The sequence below is a fragment of the Centropristis striata genome, chromosome 14 (assembly GCF_030273125.1).
Source record: "Centropristis striata isolate RG_2023a ecotype Rhode Island chromosome 14, C.striata_1.0, whole genome shotgun sequence".
Lineage (NCBI taxonomy): Eukaryota > Metazoa > Chordata > Actinopteri > Perciformes > Serranidae > Centropristis > Centropristis striata.
This window is the reverse complement of record NC_081530.1, coordinates 36,015,864-36,027,243: the sequence shown is the minus strand read 5'-3', so window position 1 is coordinate 36,027,243 and position 11,380 is coordinate 36,015,864. Positions and strand designations below refer to the sequence as shown.

Below are 11,380 nucleotides of genomic sequence, written 5' to 3'. Positions count from 1 at the left end.
TTATCATTTTGTGTCTTTTTTGGTCAATTTGTTTCTATTTCCATAACTTTGTGTCATTTTTCCCCTAAATTTTACATCTGTTTCTGGTCATTTTGTGTCTTTTTTGGTCAATTTGTGTCTATTTTGATAATTTTGCTAAATTATCGAAATAGGCACAAATTGACCGAAAAAGATGCAAAATGACCAAAAATAGATGTAAAAATGTGTGAACACACAGAAGAGGTAGAGGTAGACAGTGAAGGAGGAGAGGAACCGTCAGGGAGAACAAAGTGGAGAATCAGAGGGATTAAACATTGTTTTCTGAATGCTTCATAGATTTATTTCAATGTTGCTTTCATGTGATGACACAACAGAGAAGTCAGATGCAGAATCTCATTATTTGGTACATGCAGTAAATCACAGTGTAGCCAATAAGGAGTCAGACAGCAGCTGAAGGATCCTCACAGTGTGAAGAGGAGGGAGCCACTGAAGGTGTTGAGGTTACTTGACTCGTCATAGAGAGAATAACCTGATGGGAGAACGAGGTGGATTTCATCTCCTGCCATCAGCTCCAAGACAACAGAGTTAGTTATGAATTCACGATCTGACCCTTCCTTATGCTCATAATTCCACATGATCATCTGGTTGTTCTTGAACACCTGTACACCCATCCAACCTGCTCGGCTACCATTCATAGTGAACTGGAAGTAGTAGACCCCTCTGACTGGAGCTGTGAAGAAACCTACAGAGCAGAAAATGTAACAAATGTAGATTAACATGAGTAAACATGTTGATGTGAGCTGCAGTAAATTACCTGTAGATGGATTGTAAGCATCGCCGATGTTGGTGAAGACTTTGCTGTATTTCAGTGTGGTGTCTGTGTTGAACGGTCCAACAAATCCGTCATTAGTCAGAGCTGTGTAAAAGGCCACCTTCCTCTCTGTTAACAGAACAAAGTCAGTGTAAATCATTAAACTTCACCTGGTGTGTGTGTGTGTGTGTGTGTGTGTGTGTGTGTGTATGTGTGTGTGTTCTTGTACTTCTACACGTTTTTAACCAACACAGTGAGGACATTTTGGCCGGTCTTCACTTCTTTAAAGGCTTTTTTTGAGATTTCAGACTTTGTTTTAGGGTTAAAGGTTACAATCAGGTTTATGTTAGGGTTAGGGGCTCGGGGAGAAGATTATTATAGTTAACGAGAACGAAACAAAATAACGAAAACTAGAATTGAAAAAACATTTTCGTTAAATGAAATAAAAATAAAAATGAGTGTTTTCAAAAAAAGATAATTAACTGAAACTGTATTTTGTGGTTACAAAATGAAAATGTGCTTCGTTTTCGTCTTTGTCAACTATTTTCATACACAATGAAGATGGATCAGACAAAGGAAAAAAAGGCAAAATTTACTGTGACCTCTTTTAATCTCCCACCCAACAAATACCCCATTACAAAAACCTCAACTAATAAAAACTAAACTAAAACTAAAGCATGTAAAATAATAAATACTGTTTATACAACTCAACTTACTATATACTATATATACTATACTTACTAATTTAAACTAACTGAATTTGAAAAGAAAAATTCACAACTAAATTAAAACTAAAACTAATGAAAAATTAAAAACTATTGTAACCTTGCAAGGGAATTCACTGTTCCAATGACGGCCCTCACAAAGATAGAAGTACAAGACTGTGTGTGTGTGTGTGTGTGTGTGTGTGTGTGTACAACCATCACCTGCATTTTCTCTCTCCAGCGTCTCGATCTTGGACTTGCTGATGAGAAGTTCACTCTCACTGCTGCTCAGTCTGGTCTGCAGGTCTGGTGTTGATGCAATGACAGTGAATTACAGAGCAGCACGCTGTTAACATGCACAACACATTATTTACAGCTGTTTGACCCTCATTTTATCTGTTAAAGTAATAATCAGAGATTTCAAACAATTAATACTCATAATGTTATGATGTTATGTGTGGTTGTGTTTGTGTGTGTGTCTGGTTCTCTCTTTCTGTGAGAGATACATCAAAGGATCAAAGGCTTTGGGGTCGACTAATCAGAGCAGAGCCATCAACAGAATTAACTGCAGCTGTAGAATATTCCAGCACAGTGATAGCAGCCAGAGGTGGACAGACTGGAATTTCTGGCCTCGAACAGAAAGCAAAACCATAATACCTATCATTGATCCGACTTCACTTTGAGCGTCCTGAGTTCTTCCTGAATGTTAACATATGTTTTTTGTGAAGAAAAATGAAGGAATAGGTTTGTTAGAGCGATCTGAAAAACTGTTAAATTTGCTTTTCTACAGAAACTTCCTGGGTTTTTAATATGGGAGCCAATGAGGCTGTTGGTGCGTGTTGGTGGATCATCTGTGCGTCCTACTATAACTGTGACAGCTTTACCAGAGGATTGTGAGTGAGAAGACAAATTTTCCTACGTTTCTACATATAAATTATTTCTGTAGAGTGGACTTTGAGGCCTGGAGCGCAGTTTTCAAATTTATTTTTTGACAGTTTTTTCTCTCCCTTTACACTCTGGTGATGATGTCACACATTGTGACACGAACATTCCGGGCAATACACACCCATTATAATCTCAGAATTTCTCCAAAAATGATCATGGTCATTGAACAGGGATTGATAAAAAACTACATGACCTATCGAAACGTGGATTAATACACCAATACACTAGACTTGTGTCTACAGTTTAAAGTTTAAATGAAGTCTCTAGGTCCCATTCACTTCAATGCAAAATTTTGCACAGTTTTTCGCGTCGTAAGTTCGTCCTTCTGGTTACTGGACGGACACTCTACTAACTGAGCGACAGCCGCCCCAATGTTTGGTTATGCTAATAACACATTATGAATACATATTAAAGACTACAAAAAACAAACAAACCATAGCTCTCTATCGACTTTGTATTGACAGAAGGAACCTCCTCGACAATTTCATCTGCTAGCAAAAAAACAGAAAAGATGGTGGTCATGTTTGTCAGTGAAATACCTGCGTTCTCTGTTTCTAGGTCACTTGTTTTGCTCTCGGTGGCAGTCAGTCGAGTTTCCAAAGACATCAGGTCTGCAGCTTGGACCAAAAAACAGAAGAAGTTTGATTTGTTGTTCATATTTATTTTAAGCTCATCAGTTAACTGACACACTTCATCACCTGCATTTTCTCTCTCCAGCGTCTCGATCCTGAACTTGCTGATGAGAATTTCATCCTCACTGCTACTCAGTCTGGTCTGCAGGTCTGGAGTTGATGCAATGACAGTGAATTACAGAGAAGCACGCTGTTAACATGCACAACAGTTTTCTGTTTTCTAAAACAGAGCTGATCCTTTGTGAAATATATTTAATAAAGAAAACTTGACAAAGAGAGAAAATGTTGAAAACTGATTAACTTTTGTTTCTCTTAGTTTTTTTTTTGTTTTATTTGTTTTCTACAGCTTCCCAACTTTATTATATATGAAACCTTTAACAGCTTCAAATATTGTGGTTAAAAACCATGATGTTTGTCAGTGGAATACCTGCGTTGTCTGTTTCTAGGTCACTTGTTTTGCTCTCGGTGGCAGTCAGTCGAGTTTCTTGAACTAAAAAACAGAAGTATGATTGTGATTGTGAATTATTACATGACAACAGGTAAACATAGATATATTCTAATGTCCATGTTCATATTGATTTCAGTGCACTGACACACTTCATCACCTGCATTTTCTCTCTCCAGCTTGTCGGTCTTGAACTTGTTGATAAGAAGTTCACTCTCACTGCTGCTCAGTCTGGTCTGCAGGTCTGGAGTTGATGCAATGACAGTGAATTACAGAGCAGAGCACGCTGTTAACATGCACAACACATTATTTACAGCTGTTTGACCCTCATTTTTCTTCAGAAATACACTGAAAACTGCTGTAAATATCCATGACACCATAACAGTTGTGACTTTGTCTAAAATAAAACAGACCGATCATTTACTGATCCTTTGTGAAATATATTTTCACAGCAGTTTCTCTGAGTTTTTTTCTGTTTTATTTGTTTTCTACAGCGTCCCAACTTTATAGTATATGAAACCTTTAACAGCTTCAAATTTTGTGGTAAAACCCCCCAAAAACATGATGTTTGTCAGTGAAATACCTGCGTTCTCTGTTTCTAGGTCACTTGTTTTGCTCTCGGTGGCAGTCAGTCGAGTTTCAAAGGACACCAGGTCTGCAGCTTGGACTGAAAAACAGAAGAAGTTTAATTTGTTGTTCATTTTTATTTTAAGTTCATCAGTTAACTGACATACTTCATCACCTGCATTTTCTCTCTCTAGCGCCTCGGTCTTGGACTCACTGCTGCTCAGTCTGGTCTGCAGCTCTGGAGTTGATGCAATGACAGTGAATTACAGAGCAGCACGCTGTTAACATGCACAACACATTGTTTACAGCAGGTTGACCCTCATTTTACCTCAGAAATACACTGAAAACTGCTGTAAATATCCATGACAACTTAAAGACAACATTAACAGTAACCAGTGTGTACCTGAGTTCTCTCTCTGCAGCAGCTCCACGTACACGTTGAGCTCCACCACCATGTCTCTCAGAGCCCTCACCTCCGCCCAGATGTCAGGTGTGGTTGTCTTTGTGGTCTCCGTCTCCTGAAGCTCCCCCTGAGCTCCTGACCCACACAGAGCCAGCAGCAGCAGCAGCAGCAAACCAACAGCCCTCATTGTTCAGTTCACACGTCTTCACAAAGGTGCAGAGGTCCAGTCGGCCCGCCTTATATCCTCTCCAGACTCCAAGGATCCTGTTTGGGATGACGTGTTCTAGTTTGGCCTCAGATGACCTGATATGATCTGTGTGCAGGTGAGAAGATACCAGCTGCTGCAGGCTGCTGGAACACTTTGACCATGAAAGCCTGTTAAAGTCTGATAACAGTTCATATCCAAGAGGTCAAAGGTCAACTTAATTATAACATTATTTTCTGAAGGAAAAAATCGTCATGTTTCACATAAAAACACTTTTATGAAGACTAGACTCCAAATGAACACAATATTTTTGGGTCAAAAGTGATAACCCACATCTGTATGTGTAGTCTACTCATGCTGTCACACACATACGTGCATGCGACCTTGTGCACAAGCACATACACAACACAGTACAGGCCTAGAACCCCATGTAGAGTAAGTAAGTATCCAAAACATAGAATACAATAACGATAAATTATGAACAAATATACTGTACATTTGATGTAATACATAATATATGACCGGTATTTAAATATAATATGAAGAATATTAATAATATATTAAAAATCGAGCCACGTGCACACATGTACTTACAATAACGTACAAGTGCATATCCATACAATTAAAAAAATATATACAGACAATGGCCCTTATAATATAATAATAATAATAATAATAATAATAATACAGAATATATTGTATATTATTTCATATTTATTCATTTATTTATTTTAATTTCATAATTAAACTGTCACATGCATCGAGGAAGCAGGCAGTCCTCTGCAGGGCAGGCACTAACCCATTTGGTGACAGTGATCTGACCGTCTAAAGGGGGGCAAGGCAATGACCACACGTCACGTGACTCAGTACCACAAGTGACTAAAAGTCATTGTTTATCTGTTTCTTTATTTGGTTAGTATTTATTATTTTCAAGACAGAACACGAAGGGAGAGTGGCAATGGGCATCAAAAATTATTTTTTTCTCCCTCGAGGTTGACTGGGGGCGCCCCTCCAGCAGATGGCACTCTAGGCGACCGCCTATGTTGCCTAGAGCCGGCCCTGGTCCTCTGGTGTTGCTGCTTCTCACACTGCATCCTCTGATAGAGTCATATGGAGCTTCACAAGGAGAACCAAATGATTTTCATCTATAAAATAAGATCATAAATAACAGCGTCCGACAGCGATCTGACCGTCTAAAGGGGGGGCAAGGCAATGACCACACGTCACGTGAATCTCACTTTTATTCACTGATAGACAGACTGCACAGGATTTAATATTCAGAAACATAACATATTCACCACACAGTTTATGATTCACCATATCAGATCTTTTAAACAATACTTTTACTGTACTTTTACCAGACGTTAGGCTGTTTATTTTGTTATAGCCTAAAGATCTCCTCACCTTTGTGTCTCACAGCAACCCTGGCTCCTACAAATTATGTTTGTATATTAGTGTTTAATAATCAGCCTCACCTATGTGGTGATAAGGTAATCACTGCCTGGATTATGTTAAGAGACAACTCTTTTCTGAGTGAATGAATCAGTGCTTTTCCTCAATATGTTAATAAAGGTAATTTATAGAGACGGTAGACACCTGAGTCACACCTGGGCTAACTTTACACACAGCATTATTAGCTGACAACATTTATACATTGGAATACACTTTCTCCTTCCATGTTGATATTTGGTGTTTTTCTGTGTCTTTTGTGTTTATTTTGTTTGCTTTTTGTCATTTTGTGTGTTTCTATATGGGTTTTTTTGAATTTTGTGTGTTAAAGTTTATTTTTGAATTTTTTTGTTTTTTGTCTTTTTGTGTGTTCTTTATGGGTGTTTTAGTGTTTTTTGTGTGTTATTTATGTGTTTTTTTGTGGGTGTTATATGTGTGTTTTTTTCTGCAGCATCTGAGTGACTCACATCTTAAAGCTTTTATTTCCACTGCTGAATAAACTTTATTTGATGAAAACATTTTATTCATTAGAATCCACTTTCTCCTCCCTTGTTGTTATTTTGTGTTTTTCTGTGCTTTTTGTGTTTGTTTTAAGTGCTTTTTGTCATTTTGTGTGTTTTTATGTGTTTTAATGTTTATTTTTGTATTTTTTGTGTTTTTTTGTGTTTTTTGTGTTCTTTATGTGTGTTTTTGTGTTTTGTTGTGTTTTTTTTTGTGTTCTTTATGTGTGTTTTTGTGTTTTGTTGTGTTTTTTGTGTGTTTTATATATGTGTGTTTTTTTCTGCAGCGTCTAAGTGACTCACATCTTAAAGGTTTTATTTCCACTGCTTGATAAACTTTATTTGATGAAAACATTTTATACATTATAATTCACTTTCTCCTTCCTTGTTGTTATTTAGTTGTTTTAAAGAGAAAAGAAGCATCAAGTTGTGAGATTAAAGGTAGAAATGAGTGAAGGTTTGTTTCCACTGCTGATTCTATCAAACAATCATTGACAGTATTCTGGAGGACGTCCAGCTGTAAAACCTTCAGCAGTGTGTTTCCTGCTGACACACACTTTGTGTTTGATGAAGATAGAACAAGTCAAAGCTGAGATAAACTCAAATATATTTAGAATAAAACATAAAACTAGATCTTCTCCTCATTTCACCTCTTCATGTTAGATTTGGAGACAACATTTACAACTCTTCACTGAAGTAAAATAACATCATTTATCAACAGAAATGTTTCCATTATAGTCTGTTGATACATATTAGAACATCATATGTCCAGAAATGACAGAAAGTCGTCTCATGCTCCGTATTAAAATAATTCATATAAATCTCTGGTTTGTTTTTGGTCCTCAGACATTATTTGGTTTCTATCAACAATAAAAACTGCAAAGTGAGAACAATCTTTTATTATCAGAAGCTATAAAAGATAAAATAATGACAGTGAGTCAAACTGAATATATTTTATTATTATTATATTATTATTACTGTCATATATTGATGTGTATCATAATAAACCACTGTGTGTGTTTACATGTAATACACAGAGAGAGGACACTTTTGGGAAGTGAGGACATTTAATGGTCAGGTGACAATTAGGTTTATGTTTTAGTTGTAATGGTTAAAGATCCATGATGTCATGAAAGTTCCAGCGTGTGTGTGTGTGTGTGTGTGTGCAGCAGTCCTGAACTAGGCCAACCTGCACCGCCCGACCTGAGCTGATTGCAGACCACACACACATAGACACACACCCACATACACACACACCTACATACACACACACACACACACACACACACACACACACACACACACATACACGCTGGAACTTTCATGACATCATGGATCTTTAACCATTACAACTAAAACATAAACCTAATTGTAACCTGAACATTAAAAACAAATTAAATGTCCTCACTTCCCAAAAGTGTCCTCGCTCTGTTGGTTGATAACACACGTTTTCTTGTACTTCTGTCTTTGTGAGGACCACAGTTTTTGTCCCCTCACCTTAGAGAAACAGTTTTATTCCCTAAATAAAAAACTTAAATTATTTCATAACATTAATTTACATCAAGGTATTTGGGGCGAAAATTAAAACCGTTTTTGCACAGTTTGGGGACATTTTGGGTGGTAAAGTGAGAATGTGTTGGGATAAAATTGAGGAAATTAGAAGAGTAAGGTCAGGATATTTTTGAAGGAAATTGGGCAAATATTATCACAACATAAATGGGAAAATTACGTGTTTTAACCAGAGTTAGTCTGATTCATGAGTACATCAATAACTCCGTCAGTGATCGGAAAGAAAATTAACAAGATATTAGAAAAAACAAGGGTGGTATCAAAAACATTTTCATGACTGTATTTTTTTGTGTCATTTTCTGTCTTTTTTGGTCAATTTGTGTCTATTTCCATGATTTGTTTAACTTTTTGGAAATTCTCTTTCTTGTTTGGTCATTTTGTGTCTTTTTTGGTCATTTTTACATCCATTTTTTTGTCATTTTGTGTCTTTTTAGGTCAATTTGTGTCACAGTCAGCCCCTCCTCTGCCTACTAGGCTCCAGCTTCCCACCTGGTGGTGGCCCCGCCCCCCTAATCACACACCTGTGTCTCATCACCTCATTGACTCTCTATTTAAACCCTTTATGTGCCCAGTGCCAGATTGTCAGTGTACCATGTGTCCTACTCTCCAGCGTTTTCCTAGTGTGCTTTTTGGTTTTGACCCTTGCCTGTTTTGGACTCTGCCTTGCCTCCCTTTGGATTGTTTGGCTGCCTTGCCTCCATTTGGATTGTCTGCCTGCCTTACCTCCCTTTGGATTGTTTGCCTGCCTTGCCTCCCTTTGGATTGTTTGCCTGCCTTGCCTGACTGAACTCCCGTGTACCGAACTATTGCCTGTGATTAAAGACTGGTTACCTCCTCTTTCTGCCTCCTGAGTGCTGCATTTGAGTCCTGTATCAGTGCTGTGTAACAATTTTTGTCTATTTTGATGATTTTGTGTCATTTTTGGGGAATTTTTGGACCAAAAATGACACAAAATTATCAAAATAGACAAAAATTGTTACACAGCACTGATACAGGACATTTTCAAAATAGACACACAAAAGAGGTAGAGGTAGACAGTGAATGAGGAGAGGAACCGTCAGGGAGAACAAAGTGGCGAATCAGAGGGAATAAACATTGTTTTCTGAATGCTTCATAGATTTATTTCAATGTTGCTTTCATGTGATGACACAACAGAGAAGTCAGATGCAGAACCTCATTATTTGGTACATGCAGTAAATTACAGTGTAGCCAATAAGGAGTCAGACAGCAGCTGAAGGATCCTCACAGTGTGAAGAGGAAGGAGCCACTGAAGGTGTTGTAGTTGTTTGAAGTGTCCCATAGAGTATAGCCCCATGGGAGAACGAGGTGGATTTGATCTCCTGCCATCAGCTCCAAGACAACAGAGTTAGTCATGTATTCCTCACCTCCTTCTTCCTTATTCTCCGCATTCCACATGATCCTCTGGTTGTTCTTGAACACCTGTACACCCATCAAACCTGTTTGGCCACCACACAGAGTGAACTGGAAGTAGTAGACCCCTCTGACTGGAGCTGTGAAGAAACCTACAGAGAAGAAAAAGAAAAACTGTAACAAGTGTAGATTCACATGAGTAAACATGTTGATGTGAGCTGCAGTAAATTACCTGTAGATGGATTGTAAGCATCGCCGATGTTGGTGAAGACTTTTCTGTATTTCAGTGTGGTGTCTGTATCGAATGGTCCAACACTTCCTGAATCAGTCAGACCTGTGTAAAAGGCCACCTTCCTCTCTGAGAACAGAACAGAATTAACTGCAGCTGTAGAATGTTCCGGCACAGTGGCAGCAGCCACAGGTGGACAGACTGGAATTTCTGGCCTTGAACAGAAAGCATTTTTGGCAAAACCATAACACCTATCATTGATCCGACTTCACTTTGAGCGTCCTGAGTTCTTCCTGAACGTCTACATATGTTTTTTGTGAAGAAAAATGAAAAAATAGCTTTGTAAGAGCAATCTGAAAAACTGTTAAATATGCTTTTCTACAGAAATCTTCCTGCGTTTTTAATATGGGAGCCAATGAGGCTGTTGGTGCGTGTTCATGGATCATCTGTGCGTCCTACGCCCAAACTATAACTTTGACAGCTTTACCAGAGGATTGTGAGGGAGAAGACAAATTTTCCTACATTTCTATGTATAAATTATTTCTGTAGAGTGGAATTCACGGCCTGGAGCGCAGTTTTCAAATTTATTTTTGGACAATTAAGATGTCACATACTGTGACACGAACATTCCGTGCAATACACACCCATTATAATCTCAGAATTTCTCCAAAAATGATCATGGTCATTGAACAGGGATTGATAAAAAACTACATGACCTATCGAAACGTGGATTAATACACAAGACTTGTGTCTACTGTTTAAAGTTTAAATGGAGTCTCTAGGTGAAATCATGCCGGAGAAGTAGACGTTTGAAAATCTCTAATTATTGTTCTTTTTAGCTCATTTTTTTTTCCGGCCGTCCCATTCACTTCAATGCAAAATTTTGCACATTTTTTTGCGACGTAAGTTCGTCCTTCTGGTTACTGGACGGACGCTCTACCAACGGAGCCACAGCCGCCCCAATGTTTGCTAATACTAATAACACATAATGAATACTTTATAAAGACCCCAGAAAACAAACAAACCATAGCTCTCTATGGACTTTGTATTGACAGAAGGAGCCTCCTCAACAATTTCATCCACTAGCAAAAAACAGAAAAGTTGGTGGTGATGTTTGTCAGTGAAATACCTGCATTCTCTGTTTCTAGGTCACGTGTTTTGCTCTCGGTGGCAGTCAGTCGAGTTTCCAGAGACATCAGCATCTCGATCTTGGACTCACTGCTGCTCAGTCTGGTCTGCAGGTCTGGAGTTGATGCAATGACAGTGAATGACAGAGCAGCACGCTGTTAACATGCACAACACATTATTTACAGCAGGTTGACCCTCATTTTTTCTGTAAAAGCTACACTCATGAATTTACCTGAAACCTCAGTAAACGACCCCAAGGAGAGATTAAACCATACTAGAGAATGCTAGATGCTGAACAGCTGAACAGCTACGCCGTCATGCTGGTGGGAATGTGTCAGAAGAAATTCAAGTAGGAATAGTTAGAAAAGTGGGATTGGGTGGAATTAATATGAACATAATGAAAACTTAAATAATACTGATAATATATTCAAAATGTGAAGTTT

At 38.1% G+C, this 11,380-nt stretch overlaps 2 protein-coding genes across 2 annotated transcripts; both read right to left on the bottom strand.

The window, feature by feature from the left end:
- Window positions 1–440: 440 nt before the first annotated feature.
- LOC131984444 (complement C1q-like protein 2) lies at window positions 441–4,538 on the bottom strand. The gene is made up of 5 exons (XM_059349259.1): window positions 4,487–4,538; window positions 3,499–3,561; window positions 3,138–3,221; window positions 794–919; window positions 441–721 (listed from the first exon to the last, which is right to left on the bottom strand). The coding sequence occupies exons 1-5, from the start codon at window positions 4,536–4,538 to the stop codon at window positions 441–443; spliced, it is 606 nt and encodes a 201-aa protein (XP_059205242.1).
- A 4,777-nt stretch (window positions 4,539–9,315) lies between these two features.
- On the bottom strand, window positions 9,316–11,043 carry LOC131985422 (complement C1q-like protein 2). Its single transcript, XM_059350496.1, has 3 exons — window positions 10,939–11,043; window positions 9,813–9,938; window positions 9,316–9,732 (listed from the first exon to the last, which is right to left on the bottom strand). Exons 1-3 carry the CDS (start codon window positions 11,009–11,011, stop codon window positions 9,452–9,454), a joined length of 480 nt encoding a protein of 159 aa, XP_059206479.1. The 5' UTR covers window positions 11,012–11,043; the 3' UTR covers window positions 9,316–9,451.
- Between the last annotated feature and the right edge of the window lie 337 nt (window positions 11,044–11,380).